Raw genomic sequence first — 17,068 nt, forward strand, 5'->3', positions numbered from 1 at the left:
TCCTTTCTTTAAATCCCTGCTTCTCTCCTGGTTACATTTCTAATGAAGTCCTACCTCCAAGCCCTCATCACGAGTGGCATTTTAATTCCTATGGTGGGGTAAAAACCAGTCACTGACCCCATCAGAATGATGAGATCTGCAATAACTCTGTGGATCTGTTGTCTTTCACCCGTAGAGTCCACTTGCTAAAAGCAGTGCATCGTCCCATGAATGTTTTGGAGTAAAATGAGGAGCTGCCAAAAAAATATGGACCAAAATGACCTGTTTCCACAGAACTTGCTCTTTTGTTATGGGCATCTTCAGGATAACCCCTCTCCGCCAGGGCGACCAATATTTATTTTGTATTTATTTTATTTTATTTACTTGAGTTTTATATATAGCGCTGGCCAGACCCGGAGGTATCAGAGCGCTTTACATGAGGGGTTACATAGGTTACAAATTGCACATTGTTACAGAAGGTACAACAGTTGCAAGTTACATTCTTAAGTTAATGGCGTGTAGAAGGGTAAGGGGATAATGTAAAAGGGTGATGGGAGGGAGAATTAAGCAAAGCATAGGCATAAGGATAGACACAGCAGGCAGGTGGAGAGGAATTCAGGGGAGAGAGGAAGGGAAAAGGAGAGGTAGCCAAACAATGAAGGAGGGAAGCGACGTCGAGGTGGTGGGGTAGACCCCGGTATCTGCAACTCTGGGGGTGAGGGGCAGAGTACCTGGTAGAACTCAGGGGATCTTTTGAGGAGGCTCTTGGTACCTTTATCGAGGATGTAGCCTCGCCAATGGCAGGCACTGGATGTTGAATTAACCCACCCTCTGCACATACCGTGTGCCTCTCCCTGCTGTGCTCAGCACCCGGAAGAGGTCCTTCCTCAACACACCATGCTGTAGCGGGCTCAACAGTCGATGTTGTTAATGCTCCATGCTCTAGTGTTACTTACAAGAGAAGGTAAACATGTGGCCATACTCTCCATCATCTGAATGTTTCCATTTTTCTTTTGTTGGGTAACAGCAAAGAGCCGGGCGTGCAGCGCGTCAAGAGATGGGGCTTCTCCATGGATGAGATGCTGAAGGACCCTATGGGACGAGACCAGTTTCTTCGGTTCCTGGAGTCAGAATTCAGCTCTGAAAACCTCAGGTAGGATCAGTGGCACAACCTGTCCTTCCAAAGATGCTCAGAAGTACTAGCAAGGCAATGACCATGTATACACTGAAGCTTAGAGCTGAAGTAGACTGTTGGACTGTGGTGCACTAGGAATGTTGCACTATTGTCCTGAAATGAGGTGCACTAAATAAATGTAAAATCCCTACCATGAGTTGTAGAATCAGGACTGGGATCAGTTGAATGTGTATGCTGCCGATTTATGACTATTGGTAAAAGCTTCTTATGTTTAAGTCATATTTTCACCACACTGCTCGGAGGGCGGAGTGCCTTAAAAGGGAAACGCGCAGCCAAAGAAAAAGCGGTTTAAAAGAAACAGATACCACCGCTATTCTTTCTGCAGTGACACACTCACTTCCATGCAAGTTCGCTTTTGTGTGTCACGCTGTCTTAAAGACGTTTTGCCATCAAAGACTACTGTCGTTGGTCTACAGTGACACACTCACTTGTAAATCGATTTCTTTACAGTGTGTTACTCAAACGTCAGTGACACACACACTTTAAAATAAGACATTGCGAACTTTGCAGACTGTTTTAAATTTTGGCTGTTTAAGTTATTGTTATCGTGGTTTGTGTATCACTCCTGGGTTTTCACTATGAATGTGAGTAATGCCATTCAAGCGCCTGTTCCTTTCCTGAGTGCCCCTGGTGAACCCTCAATGGAATGGGATGACTGGTGTGAGGCATTTGAGAATTATATAATAGCCTTAGATGGTACAAAGTTTTCTGCCATCAGGAAGAAAGCTTTACTACTGGGTGCTCTAGGCAAAGAGGGTCAAAGGGTGTTTAAATACTTGCCAAATCCGCCTCTTGGCATTGATGACGTTTACAAAGATGCTCTGTTTAGACTTTATACTAGGTTTGCTAAACAAGAAAATGTTGTAATGCGCAGGCACAAATTTTACACTGCTCCTCAGAAAGAAAGTGAAACTATTGATGAATTTGTTTCTAGGCTGAGGGAACTCTCTGTGAAGTGTCAATTTGGGAACATACAGGATGAGATGATTCGCGACCAATTAATTGTACAATGTTTTAGCAAGAAGACACAGGAGAAGTTGCGGGCAGCTAAAAACCCCACCCTTACTGAGGCAATTACCATTGCTAAAGTCGCTGAAGAAAGCGATAGGTGTATGAAGGAACTTAAAAGAATACAACTGGGACACACTAGTTGTCAGGAAGTTGCAAGCCTACAGGCAGATGCTTCAGAGAGCATAGCTTTAATACAAGGGAGACAAACAAACAAGGGGGGGAAACCCACAACCTCGTTTAATAAAAGCGGGACAAGCAAATTTAGACCAGCCACACGGTCTTGTAATAGGTGTGGAAGCCCTTTTCATTTAGCTGATTCCAAAAATTGTACAGCTTTGTCTAGGGATTGTTTAAAATGTGGAAAGAAAGGGCATTATGCACGAATGTGTAGGACAGTTGGCACGAAAAAGGTTGCTATGGTTGAGGGTGAAGTTACTGATGATGAAGCAGAGGTCATGATGATTACGTCTGCTGGCAACATGCAGTCAATGGAGGATGTTGTCTTATCTCGGCCTAAAGCAGATTTTGAATTGAATGGTGTTATTATCAATTTAATGGTGGATACAGGATCGCTTTACACAATCATCCCTAAGATTTTGTACAATTCATCTTGCTCTGGTTCAACTTTAGTCAAATCTGACATCACACTAAGGGGTTACCAGGGTGTGAGCATTGGTGTCCTTGGATATTTTGAGGCAAATATCAAGTTTAAAGGGAGGGTCACTCAGGGGATCATCAAGCAGCTATTAGAGGATGACATAATTGAGCCTGTGGAGGCCACACAGTGGTTGAGTCCAGTTGTGATCACACAGAAACCGGACAAATCCTTGCGCTTCTGTGTGGACCTGCGAAGCCTCAACAAAGCGGTGATAATGGATAGCTTTCCGCTTCCGAACATAAATGAAATTGTTCTGAGTTTGGGTGGAGGAAAGGTATTTTCAAAATTAGACCTTCGCAGCGCATACCACCAGATAAAGCTTCATCCGGACTCAAAGCAATTTACATCGTTTATCACTCCGGAGGGTACTTACCAATTTAAAAGACTTCCCTTTGGCCTCTGTTCTGCAGCCAGTGCTTTTCAAAGGATCATTACGGATGTACTAAAAGACATTGAAAGGGTAGTATTTTTCCAGGACGACATCCTGATTCATGGTTTGGATGTGGGTGACCATGATGTTATTCTGGACAAAGTTCTCTCTGCTCTCTCAAGGGCTGGTTTAACATTACGTAGAGAAAAGTGAGTTTTTGCTGTTGAAGAAGTGGACTACTTAGGGTACCATGTATCTGGTCTTGGTATACAACCTAAAAAAGACCTTGTGAGCGCAATCTGTAACGTGTCGGAACCTGATGACAAAGACAAATTAAGGTATTTTATGGGCATGGTTGAGTACTATGCGAAATTCGTAAAGAATTTTGCGGAAAAGGTTGAACCTTTGCGTATTATCATGCGGAAAGGAAAAGGTTTCACTTGGGGAGCAGATCAGCGGAATGCCTTTCTATTGATCAAACAGAACATATTAGATGCCAACATTCTGTCAAGTTTTGTGCAGTCTTATCACACCATCCTCACTGTTGACGCAAGTTCCTTTGGGATTGGTGCGGTTTTAACACAGAAAGGGGGTGGCAAACAGAACACCATTGCGTTTGCGTCACGTTCTCTGACTGAGACCGAAAGGAACTACTCGGTCATAGAGCGTGAAGCTCTTGCAGCCGCGTGGGCAACTCGATATTTTAGGGTGTATCTGTGGGGAATCACCTTCACACTCAGGACTGACCATAAGCCCCTATTAAAGGTCTTGGCCCCTGGGGGGATTAGGAACTGCTCTGGGAGATTAGCGAGACTTGCTGTTTGTGTACAAGAGTTCACTTGTAGTGTAGAATATTTGCCCGGTTGGTGCAACAGGGTTGCGGACTGTCTTTCTAGATTACCTGACACTAAAGAACCACCTAAAGAGTTAGTGACTGAAAATGTGGTTGCGTTTTTAGATGACTTGGAAGGTGATTTACCCAGCTCCATATCTAGGAGGGAATGGATTGAGGAAATGGGGAAAGATCCTGTTATGGCTGGCTTAGTCAAGATGTGCAAAGAAGGGGTATCAAGGCAGAGTACTGTCTCACCTGCTCTTAGGCCTTACGTTCAGTTACAGGATGAAATTTCTTTACAGGGCGAGCATATCCTTGTGCGAGGAGAGAAATATGTACCTCCGGCATCCCTTAGACCCCGTATCATTGCGCTGGCGCATGAGGGCCATCTTGGCCAAACCCTTACTGGCAAACGTGTCAAAGCTGATTTTTGGTGGCCTGGTGTAGATGCACAGGTGAAGGGTTGGGTTGAGCAGTGCCAGCTGTGCAAGGAGTCTGAGAAGAGGCTACAGGTTTGTGCTAGTAAAGATGGCATGGGGAAGATTATTACAGATGATGGTGTATGGCAGAAGATCTGCATTGATTTCATAGGTCCATTTCATGATCTGGTAGATGCTGAGAAATTCGCTTTGGTTGTGGTTGATTCAACTTCTAGGTGGGCTGAGGTTGCCTTCATGAAAAGCATCACTGCAGAATCCACTGTCAAGGTCCTTGATGAGATATTTCGACGTGAGGGCATTCCCTCAATGGTGTTAACGGATAATGGTACGCAGCTTACCTCTGCCATTATGGAGGATTATTTTGTTTTCCTTGGTTTGAAGCACTTGCGTACATCGCTCTACAACCCACAAGGGAATGGACTTTGTGAGCGAATAAACAGGCTTATTAAGGGTACTATGCAGCTCGCTTTAGCGTCAGGTCGCACTGTGCAGAAGGAGATCAAAGAAATGCTGTGGGCATACCGCACCACTGTTCATAGCAACATGTCTGTAACACCTTTTGAGCTCATGAGGGGGAGGGTGCCAGGCACTAAACTCATTCCTACTTGGCTACATGAGAAAAAAAAGGGTGTGGGAGGTGACTTCATGGGAAAAGCTGTTTTTTCCAAAATAGCTGAAGGGGACCTGGTAAAAGGTAAACCTGGGGGTAACCAGAGGATGTTCAATAAATTTAGGGGACCCTACCAGGTAAAGTCCGTGGTTGGCAACTATGTTAAGCTACAAAATGGCCAAACGTGGAACCTCCGCAGGGTAGCACTTTACCAAAGAAAGCTTAAGTCTGTTCCTTCAGCTCAAACTTCTAAGGATGTGGTTGCTGATAGAGTTGGCAGACCTCTTCGCTGCAAGGTTGTTCCTGCTTATTTGAAGGACTATGTGTAACTTTGTCTGTTTAAGGGAGAATGTGGGGTTGAATGCCTTGTTTCATTTTGTTCTGCTTTTCCAAGAGCAAGTAATGTGTTCAATGATGCTTTGTTTTTTTCTTGTGTTCCACCTTTTCTTTGTAAAAGGTTACTGTGAGCTTTTGACCTATTTCTGTTATTGCATCCTTTTCTTTCTCTGTTTAAGAAAAGGAGATGTGTTATATTCGCCCTTTTGCTTGGTGTCATGACGCATGTCGCGCGCTGTACTCGCGCTGCTCCGCTCTGTGACATGTCTTGTGTTCTACCTAACGGTTGCGAGTTGCCCGTTGGATCTTGTGCACGATGGTTGGGTTTTCTACTCAGCGACTTATTAAACTACCCTGAACTACACGACGTTGGTGTGCCGCCTCTTACTTCGTTTACAACAAATGTATTTTCGAGGAGCGGAGCAGATAACTTGAAGGCTGAATACAGTCTTGGCAGGCAAGGTCTCTCGGGCAGAGGCTATTCTATACTGACTGCTAGTGCGTGCATATGCGACTACGTGTCTATGTGTAAAGCAAGGGGGCCATGGGCCTACCATGGTAACAGGAGCTATGAATTACTTGCACGGAGACAGGAAGGCCGGGCCCTTTGCTCTGCAGCTGGGGAGATGTTTTCCTAAACTACTAGACAGGAATGTATTTTCGAGGAGCGGAGCAGATAACTTGAAGGCTGAATACAGTCTTGGCAGGCAAGCAGGTCGAGCCAGGCACCGCTCGCCGCACAGGGAGTAAGGCAAGGGTCATAGAAGCGGCAAGCTGCAGCTTTCAGAGACAGAAGGCAGAAAGAGCTCGATGGCAGGAATCAGGGCCTAACTCAACAGAGCCAGGGAAACGTGAAAGTGCACCATGTAAAGACGTTGGCAAGGCACACTTAGGAACTGAATATCCGACCCATTCATGGTGGATCTGAAAGAGGACATGTTAACGTTGGACGCAAATGTATTTGCGTCTTCATAGCTGGAAGTGGAGGGAACATACATGTACTTGAAGCACGTACATGGAGCCGTTGGGGTCTACGATAGGGGACACAATTGACCATAAAAATTCATATTACCTCATTCCCTCCTTGTCCCCTACGGACCCTTCCTGATATATCAATCCTCATTAATCTATCAATCTGTTCATGTAACATCATTTGCTCTTTTTTCTTCTTACGGTCTTTTGAACGTGGACTTGAATGAGGAATACATGATGTGGCGCACAAGCCGCAAATCGCTGGCCCACATTGCAGACATAGGCAACAACTGAATACTATGAGAAGGGCTATTCCGAGGAAGGATAGGACTTTCCATCCCCAGGCTGATAACACACTCCAGAACCAACCGGACCAAGTCCAGGTGCCTGGATTCTGGTGTATCTGACTTGCAATCTTGTGAAGACGGGTTATGGCTCTGTATACTGATGGCGCGTTTTCTGGAATGAAAACACAGCAGCTCGATCCGATGACTCTACAAGCTCCGCCCCTATCGGCCAGGATGACGTCAAGGACAAGACGATTTTGAAGAACAACAATCCGCATAGCAGACTGTTCCTCTGTTAAGTTGCCTAGGGCGGAAGTAGTTTCATTCACTACTGCTTCGAGGGTTCTGGTTAATTTACGTATCAGTTTACTATTAAAGACAGCACCTAAATAGGGAAAGAAACCTTTATTGAAGTCTGTGTATTGCTCCCATGCCGTTTCAGTGTAGTCGACAATCGGGAGATCTCTCTTGGGTCTGACATGTACTAGATGGGAGTCCCTATGATAATCAGGAGGGGCTAGGAAAACAGGTGGCAGAAGGAATGCAATGTAACAGGTGCCATCCCAATCTAGAGGTAGGCGTATATATGCGGTATGACCACAAATGAAGTAGAAATGACGGGAAGCTTTAAATGTAGACTTGCCTTTATCACTGAATTCGATCACAGTAGTACATTTACTATGACCCAGGTGTACTGAACCATTCTTTCTGACACATAATTCACCTTTGACTGGTAATACGGACATAGCGGGCAAGACTGGTTCGGTTTCTGATTCAACATTCAGAATCATGAGGTTAAGTGTAAAGTTACCTAATCCATATACTTAATTTTCTAGATCAGTCCCTGTCCTTTTGGGAAGACCCTCCTTGTCAGGGAAACATACTTTATGCAGAACTGTGTTCAGATTTCCCCATACCCAGTTGCCCTGGTAAACTACGGAATTGGAATCTAGGGAATTAATTAATCTAAACCATGCACCACAGGAACCATTGTGTGTGAACGGGTACGGGAAGAGGGGCAGAACTCCCTTGTATTTCTGATAGGGAGGGAGTCGGCCACATATCCAACAATTAGTAGCATTGCTAGTTTGATGGGAATGATGTAACATACTAATGAATGTGTTGTTGCGCAGCGCAAGTCGGTAAGACAACTCATGCGGGGGCAGTTCACTGAAAGAGTGCTCGGCAGTGACATTTAAGGAAGAATGTGCACGCTTGAAAATAGGATAGTATATATCTAACAGTATACTTGCAGCAATAATCATAAGACTCAGAAAAAACATAATCAATAGTGTCACAATACAGTGACTACGAAGTGATTTACAATATTCACGTTTCTTGAGCTGTTTCTGTCTATCTCTCTCTCTATTGGGGTCTAGGGGATACATGTCAGAAACTCGTCTAACCGATTCACCTAGGGGAGGACTTAAACAATTAAACTGTCTGACTTGCTAGACCTCAATTTTAATTTATATTCTTGAGAAGAAGTTTTCTCGACCAGGGGGAGTTTCGAGTCGGTCTGTGGAGGAGGGCAGGGCTGGGAGTCTAGATCTGGCGGCAGTCCATGGTATTTTTTAATATGACTCGAGTGAAGCCAGCCCTTGCGGCCCTCGACTTTAATTGCATTCCTTGTAGTCAATAGTACTAGCTTCGGCGCTTGCCAACGGGGCTCCAGCGGACTTCTCCTGTCGAAGTTCCTTACGAAGACGAGGTCCCCCGGAATAACCTCATGTGGCTTCACCTCGGTGTTGTCGGGAAAAGCTGCAGCAACCTGTGAACGACATGATTGTAGTGCAGACATCAAGGAAGCAAGGTAATCTGTCAGCATGTTACAGTCAACATCAGTAATTTTGCGAGGCAGAGGCGTCCCCCACATATTCGGTGGCCTACCAAAGACCACCTCGTACGGGGATAGCCCTGTTCTTGAGTGTGCGACCATTCTCATGTAAAAGAGTGCAACTGGTAAAGCTACTATCCAGTCGACGCCTTTCTCTCTACAGATCTTGGCAAGACGAATTTTCAGAGTCTGATTATGACGTTCCACGAGACCTGCTGCCTCGGGATGTCGGACACAGTGGAATCTCCATTGATAGCCTAGCAGGAGTGATACCTGCTTCATAAGCTCGGACGAGAATGGCTGACCGTTATCTGAGTATACGATGCGGGGCAAACCATACCTGGGGAAGAATTCACGAACCAGCTGCTTGGCAGTGGTCGGAGCAGTGTAATCTGGGACTGGATATGCTTCTGTCCAACGGGAGAGTGCACATACAACTACGAGGACATATTTGAATCCTCGACAACGTTCCATCTGGATATAATCCATCTGGAGGACTTCAAAAGGGTGATCGGGAGGATGAAATCCACCTTGCTCTACGGGAATGCTTTTACCTGGGTTGAACTGACAACTGATCATGCAAGTACGCACTTTCTGTTTGGCTGCTGCTCGTAAATGTTTATTGAACCAGAGGTTTTGAATACTGTCTAACATGGCTTTTTCTCCTAAATGTGCAGGACTGTGTACTGTGTTAATGATAACTTGAACCATAGAGTCGGGGAGAAACCATGTAGATTTTCCCTTCGTCATCCATCCCTGTTCTGTCTGGATCCCTCCTAGTTCAGTCCATTTCTTGATTTCGTCTGGTGTAGCATGTGTCTGTATGTCAATTACATCTAGGGCGGGATCCTTAACTGTCATGCAATGTGTCGGTGTCGGGACTATTGTCTTTGTCAGGTCAGTTGCGTGAGTCTGAGTCTGAGCTGTATGCTTGGCTGTTCGGTCTGCCAGGTCGTTACCCTGGGAAATTGTATCTGTAACTTTCGTATGTGCCTTGCACTTCATGATGGATATCGCTGTAGGCAGATGTATTGCGTCTAACAGAGCTTGAATGAGGGGACCGTGCTGAATTTTGGCCCCGTGAGAGGTCAAGAAACCTCTCTCTCGCCAGAGTACACCGAAGTCGTGTACGACTCCGAATGCATAACGTGAATCTGTGTATATGTTAACTCTCTTGTTCTTTGATTGAATACAGCTGTGTATCAGAGCGATGAGCTCTGCTGCTTGAGCTGACAGGGTGTCAATACAATTCGTTTCTATGACTTCAGTTTCTGTCGTGACTGCGTAGGCGGCCACTAATTCTCCTGTACTTGTTCTCATGCATGAACCATCCACATAAAGTGTCAGGTCTGGATCTGGTAATGCGGTATCTGTCAAGTCTTGTCTGGGTTTTGTCGTGATGGTAATGACTTCAATACAATCATGTGCCAAAGGGTCTGTTTCACTTAATGGCAGAAGTGTAGCAGGGTTCAATGTGTTGCAACGTCTGATTTCTATGTGTGGCTGAAACAATGTCAATTCATAACCTGTCAGTCGTGCGATAGTCAAGTGCTGAGTCTGTGTTCGGTTTAAAAGAACTTCCACAGAGTGTGGAACTTGTACTGTCAATTGATGTCCTAACACTATGGAATCACTTTGTCTGATTGCTAGGGCTGTCGCTGCTACAGATTTCAAGCACGCAGGCAGAGCCTGGGCTACTGGATCCAATGTACTAGAAAAATAAGCACACGGTTTGTGTGAACCTGCTTGATCCTGAGTGAGTACTGACAATGCGGTACCTTCACGTTCTGTGACAAAAAGTGTAAAAGGCTTGCTGTAACATGGTGTCGCTAAAACTGGTGCTTGACATAAGGCTTTCTTTAAGTCGTCAAAAGCTTGTGTATGTTCCTGAGTCCAAGGGAGGGCAGTCGATGTCGCTGCCTCCTGGGTTGTCAACTGTATGAGTGGTTTCGCTAGGAATGCATACTGAGGGATCCATTGTCTACAGTAAGAAGTGAGGCCTATAAAGGCTCGTACCTCCTTTTGTGTCTTGGGTTGTGACATGTTTACAATTAACTGGATGCGGTCAGGTGTTAGCTGTCTCCCCCCTTTGGACAGCAAGTGCCCAAGGTAAACCACTTGCTGAACACAGAATTGCAGCTTCGAAGGGGACACCTTGTGTCCCTTGTCAGCCAGGAAATGTAAAACCGTCAGTGACGCTTGCTCACATTCAGGTTCGCTGCGGGCGGTGATCAGTAGATCATCGACATACTGTAGCAGAGCAGTGTTTTCAGGTATGTGTATACTGTCTAGTTGTCTTTTCAGTGCTTGGCTATAGATGCTGGGGCTTTCTGTGAATCCTTGAGGGGCGCGTGCAAATTTGAAGCTTCGACCATTTAAACAGAATCCGAAAAGATATTGGCTTTCCGGATCAATTGGGACACTAAAGAAGGCGTTCTTCAGATCAATTACAGTAAAGAACGTTGCTTCAGAATCAATGGCAGTCAATAGAGACGAGATGTCTGGGACCACGGGATACTGTGGTACAATGCATTTATTCAGTTCTCGAAAATCGATCACTAATCGATAAACTGGGGGTGCATTAGGATCAGTACGTTTAAGAATTGGAATGATAGGGGAATTACATAGATTCGAGTCGGTTTCTACAACCACTCCTTGTGCAATGAGCTCGACAATGATTTTCAGTAAAGCCGCTACAGCATCTGGGGGTAACTTGTATTGTCGGATTCGTGGTAAGACTACTCCTGGCCTGAGTGTGACTCGATATGGTGTAATGTGCATACAACCTACATCAGTGGGGCCTTGTGCCCATAAATGTGCAGGAACATTCTGTAATCTGGGATCAATATCTCTCAACACGTAGTGACCCTTAAAGTCACGTAAGAACAATCTTACTCCTTCCGGAGAACAGCAAATAACAGCTCCTAGAGCTTTCAGTGTCTTGATACCTAACAAGTTATCTGGACATGATTTCGTTAATAACAAATCTGTAGTGCGAGACAACGGACCAACTAAAAGAGGTACTGGTTTCAATACTTCATTCACAATAGGTTTGCCTGAAAATCCAAGGGAAACATTCTGGGAGCCTGAGAGGGGTGCCCCTGGAACCTCGTCATGACTTATTGTTGTTCTGCTTGCCCCTGTATCAATCAAAAACTTTCTATCTTTTCCTAACACTTGGCTATGTACATAAGGACCCTCTTGATCTACAGGAACCTCAATAAGAGGCAAGCCAACTTCCCTCTCTAGGCTGTTTCATGTGTATCGCTGATAATCGGGATAATCAGTTTGTGCATATTGGTACATCTGCTGTGACGTATGTTGTGTTGCGGCAATGGGCTGTGGCTGTGGTACTGCTACGGTCTGTACTGTCTGTTGTGAAGCCTGCATAGGCTGGACATTCTGTGGTACTTGTTGTTGGGCCTGGTCCTGTCTAGGAGGACGCGGTCTTTCTTTAGTTTTACCTGTAGCTATATTGTGTTTCAAAACTGCGCAATCGTTTATATAGTGACCTGGCTGTTTACAATAGTTGCATGTCCCTTTAACAGGAGCTGCTGAATTATTGGACTGTGTCATGCCCTTTTTCTGACCGTCAGCTGGAACTGACTGCGCTACTAGCATTTTCATTTTCGTGTCTTTCATGCGTCTTTGTTCGTGATCATGTTCTTCTCTAATTCTGTTCTGGTGGTACTGTAACATTTGTAGCATTTGGGAAGGCGTGTTTGCTTGCCAGGTGCTCTCGACTTTCAATACACGGTTCTTAACTTGGGGCAGAGAATTTTCGACTAACTTGGTTACAAAAAGGTGTGGATATGACTCGCTACTTGCTTTCAGGCCACTGTTAATAATAAAACATTTCTCAAATCGGGAATAGAAATCACTAGTGTCTTCATCGGGTTTCTGTTTGCAGGCTGAGATTGCACCCCAGTCCTCCTTTTTCGTTGCTAATAAACGTGGCAATACTTGTACTAACAATCCTGGTAATGCTTTAGTTTTGTCCCCAAGCCCTAGGCCTGGGGTTCTAGTATTTTCTTCGTTCTCTAATGCAGCCCAATCAATCTTTTGCTCTCCCACCTCCCATTCTTTTTCTTTGAGTTTCTCGTAAATACCGGCAGGCAATAATACTTTCAATATTTTCATGATGTCGGGATAGGTATAATCACCCATGAGTAACATGTCTTTTATTTCACGGTGGAAACCTGCTGGGTCTTTATCGTGACTGGGCACTAATTTCTTCATTTCTAATAATTCCATTTTAGTTATGGGCGTGTACACAAACACACGTCTAAATGTATTATCATCATTCCTGACTGGGTGCACTTCTCGTAAGGGATTCTGTCTGTCTATGTAATACATTTTTCTTTCTACGGGTGGAGCTGGAACGAACTGTGGATTCAGGAAAGCACTATATCGGTGCCGATGTTCCAGAATTACCTTAATTAAATCGGTACCCAGGCCTCTCCATTTATTCATGAGTAGCTCTATTAAAATATCAGGTAGGGGACCAGGATCAGAATGTTGGCTCTTATACAATATTTAGAGGTGTAGTATCATGTACATACTAGCCAGTCGCTGTTCGTCTGGGGAAAGATTCAGAAAGGTCTACGCTAATGCGTCATCACTATATTTATCAGAATTGTCAGCCCATTGTACTGCTGACCTGGCTAATTCCTGTTCATCCATGGAATCGAGTACATGGTACCCCATTCGTTCTTGAAGTATTTTATCGGTAGCCTGAAATAGATGTTCAGGAGTCTTCGGATTTGACATAGCAGAGTGAAAAAGTCTCTTGCTTTCCGGACGTATCCGTTTATTAAAGGATCTACCCCTTCCTACATATGCTATCGTTCCTCTATCTTCTGTCTCTGTCTCTGGCTCATCCTCTGAGGATTTATTTGCAACTGATTCTGCTTCTCTTTCGGCTTTCGCTTTTGCATGGAATACCACTACTTCTTTACGAATTTTCCTGTACATGCTTTCTATACAACTTTGTCTATCATGTTTTCCGTCTGAAATATTCTGACTCCATGCAGTTAGTACCTTCATCTCTTCTTCATCTACACCAGGCCGGTCTCGTTCTCTTATGAAACAGTTTATGAAGAATCTTAATAGTAGGCTCTGAATGTCTACTTTCTGATGCGCCATGGCCTCCTGAATACATTCCTGACCCTCCCCAGTCTGAACAAAATGATATATCCTGTCTAGATTAGCTTTTATTCCTGGAAACAGAACTAAAAAGTCTGCAGCACGTCTTATACGTATTGAGGCTAGTAACATGCAACCATCTTTGCCTGGTATGGGGTCATATCTACAGTATGTGATAAGTTCTTTCGCCTTTTCATTGCTAATCGGTCTCGGAGTACGTTGCATTGCTATTTCTTTAGTATTTAATCGATGTACTGGTGGCGGGGTCTGGAAACCTCCTGATGCACCTCCTGAAGCGGAGGCTTGAGCATGATCTGTCGGTAGGGCCGTGTCAGGCCCAAAAGGATTAAGCTGATTAATAGGGTTAATGGGGTTTGCAGGAAGTGGTGGAGGAGTGTCCTGTCGTTGGGGATGACGGTCAGGGGGATGACGATCAGCGGGTGGTATGCGTGCAGGCGGGACATTGATATATTCGGGAGCTACATCGTCTAAATAAGAAGAAAGGAAAATATCTTTTGTGGTTTTGTGACGTAATTTAGTCGGGAGCAATGGAGGGGGCAGATCTTTCGGTACTTCCGGGGTCGCCTTGGGCAGGCCCTCGGCCAGGACTGGATACAATCCTGTCATAATAGCATTACTTCGTCTATCGTGTTGTTCTATCCTAACTCGTTCTCCTTCTTCTAGTAGTTCTTTTTCTTTGGCTTTTTCAGAATCCTCTTTACTTCTCTCTGCTTTTCTGAGTGCTTTCTCTGTCCGTCTGTGCGATTCTTTACGCCATAATTCAATGGCAGCTTTTTGTGACTGTCTGGCTTTCTTTTTCCATAACGCTTCTTCTACTCTCATGATGCACTCGGCATCCCATGTCCCTGTAGCGGGCCATCTCTGATTCTCTGCTAAATCTTTGGTGTAGTCCACCCACAAGTCGAGAAATAATACAGCATCTAAGCAGTGTTTGTGGTACATAAAATACCCTGGAGTGTCCCTGGGTGGGATGGGAACAGCTTCCTCGAGTATTCCTTTCCTAGTTCCTATCTGTTTCAGTTTAGAAAACAGCGGCATGTTGAGCCGTTACACTTGGTACTTGATACTTACTCGTATTCGGACACCACTAATACAATAAACACAGTAATGAAAATCAAACAATCACTCATACCACGACATTAAAACACATTTAAACATTTCGAAAACGAACAACAATAACTAGAATAAAACTAGCTACCTGCATACTGGATATACTGCTAAACAGTACAGATACACCGCTAAACAGTGCAGACCGGGTCTGTGTACTCAAACCCGTCTTGACCGGACACAAACTAATGCACCCGTCTAGATGCGTCCCCAGCAACGGTACTCACCGGGAAGCACGGAACGGAAGGCCTCGGAAACTCGACACTGGACTGGACCGGACTGGACTCGACTCGATTTGTGACGTAGGTACTTCGGAACTTCGGAACTGGTGGGCCTCTGAATACCTCGGACCTTGCTCTCTCAGCTAGGCTCTGGTCGGGATCCTCCGCACTCCTCACCGCCTCGTCTGGGTGTCGATCGCAGCCTCAGTCACCTCCGTTGGCCTGAGGGAGATACAGGAAATCCTGCGGGTACACGTAGTTGTCTGTCCGGCTGTGGCAGGGGGCTAGGCCTGCAACGCACCGCCGGCGCGTAAGGTGGGGGAGGGGTCCCTATTCGGGCGCCAATTATGTGGTAAATTTAAATTACCTATACTTAATTTATGCGGTAAAGTTCAATAAGAATAACTCAGTCAAAAAATAAGAGGCAGAGTCCGTGGCATCTGATTTTATGAAGGTTTTATTCCTTAAAAAGGAATTGGTTCGAACCAGGTATCATGTTCCATCACCACAAGGGTTCAGGAAGGGAATGGGCATGGACATGTACAATGCTTTATTAACAGAATATCATTTATATAGTCAATACTCATAGTAGTGATGAATGCAGAAGGCGTAACAGCTGAGAGAAACGAGATAAGAACACATGTGCGTAACAGAAGGCGTGCATGAGGGCGTACACGGAGGTGTGTGCTAGACAACGTCACATGAAACGTATCACAGGTGGGTGGATCCATAGAAGAATCCTGCAGTGTCAGCAGAAATACATGGCAGAGATGCGCGCGCAGCAGCATGACGTGGGAGTGACGTGGAACTGGAGGGTGAAGGGGACTTGACATTTAGCCCTACATGGGGAGACAGAAGTCTGGGGTGTCAGAACAACCTAATCCCAAATCATATCTAATATCTTGTGTTTGAGGAACTGTATTATCTAGAAGGAAAGGTCTCTCGGGCAGAGGCTATTCTATACTGACTGCTAGTGCGTGCATATGCGACTACGTGTCTATGTGTAAAGCAAGGGGGCCATGGGCCTACCATGGTAACAGGAGCTATGAATTACTTGCACGGAGACAGGAAGGCCGGGCCCTTTGCTCTGCAGCTGGGGAGATGTTTTCCTAAACTACTAGACAGGAATGTATTTTCGAGGAGCGGAGCAGATAACTTGAAGGCTGAATACAGTCTTGGCAGGCAAGCAGGTCGAGCCAGGCACCGCTCGCCGCACAGGGAGTAAGGCAAGGGTCATAGAAGCGGCAAGCTGCAGCTTTCAGAGACAGAAGGCAGAAAGGGCTCGATGGCAGGAATCAGGGCCTAACTCACCAGAGCCAGGGAAACGTGAAAGTGCACCATGTAAAGACGTTGGCAAGGCACACTTAGGAACTGAATATCCGACCCATTCATGGTGGATCTGAAAGAGGACATGTTAACATTGGACGCAAATGTATTTGCGTCTTCATAGCTGGAAGTGGAGGGAACATACATGTACTTGAAGCACGTACATGGAGCCGTTGGGGTCTACGATAGGGGACACAATTGACCATAAAAATTCATATTACCTCAACCCATAGAATAAATGGAACGCAGTCCCATTCACCTATAGAATACATGGAGCGCTGTCCGAGCAGCCATGTACACCCATAGAATAAATGGAATACAGTCCCTGCAATCATGTTCACCCATAGAATAAATGGAACGCAGTCCCTGCAGTAATGTTCACTCACAGAATAAATGGAACGCAGTCGAAGCAGTCGTGTTCACCCATAGAATAAATGGAAAGCAGTCCCTGCAGTCATGTTCACCCATAAAATAAATGGAACACAGTCCCTGCAGTCATGTTCACCCATAAAATAAATGGAACGCAGTCCCTGCAGCCATGTTCACCCATAAAATAAATGGAACGCAGTCCGAGCAGTCATGTTTACCTATTGAATAAACAGAACGCAGTCCCTGCTGTCATGTTCACCAATAGCAGTAGCATGAGCTTTATTTAATAAAAAATTATCATAAAAGCATTAAAGGATGTACATATAAAAATTATAATGCTAAAAATATA

At 45.1% G+C, this 17,068-nt stretch overlaps 1 protein-coding gene across 1 annotated transcript in view; it reads left to right on the top strand.

Moving 5' to 3' along the window:
* The window catches only part of RGS6 (regulator of G protein signaling 6), a 1,185,454-nt gene that overhangs the window by 930,933 nt on the left and 237,453 nt on the right, over nt 1-17,068 (top strand). The window contains exon 14 of the mRNA XM_086937058.1: nt 1,007-1,132. Within this exon, the coding sequence (XP_086793184.1) occupies nt 1,007-1,132 (126 nt within the window). The remainder of the gene's footprint in view (nt 1-1,006; nt 1,133-17,068) is intronic.

This window comes from Lissotriton vulgaris, chromosome 9 (assembly GCF_964263255.1).
Source record: "Lissotriton vulgaris chromosome 9, aLisVul1.2, whole genome shotgun sequence".
Lineage (NCBI taxonomy): Eukaryota > Metazoa > Chordata > Amphibia > Caudata > Salamandridae > Lissotriton > Lissotriton vulgaris.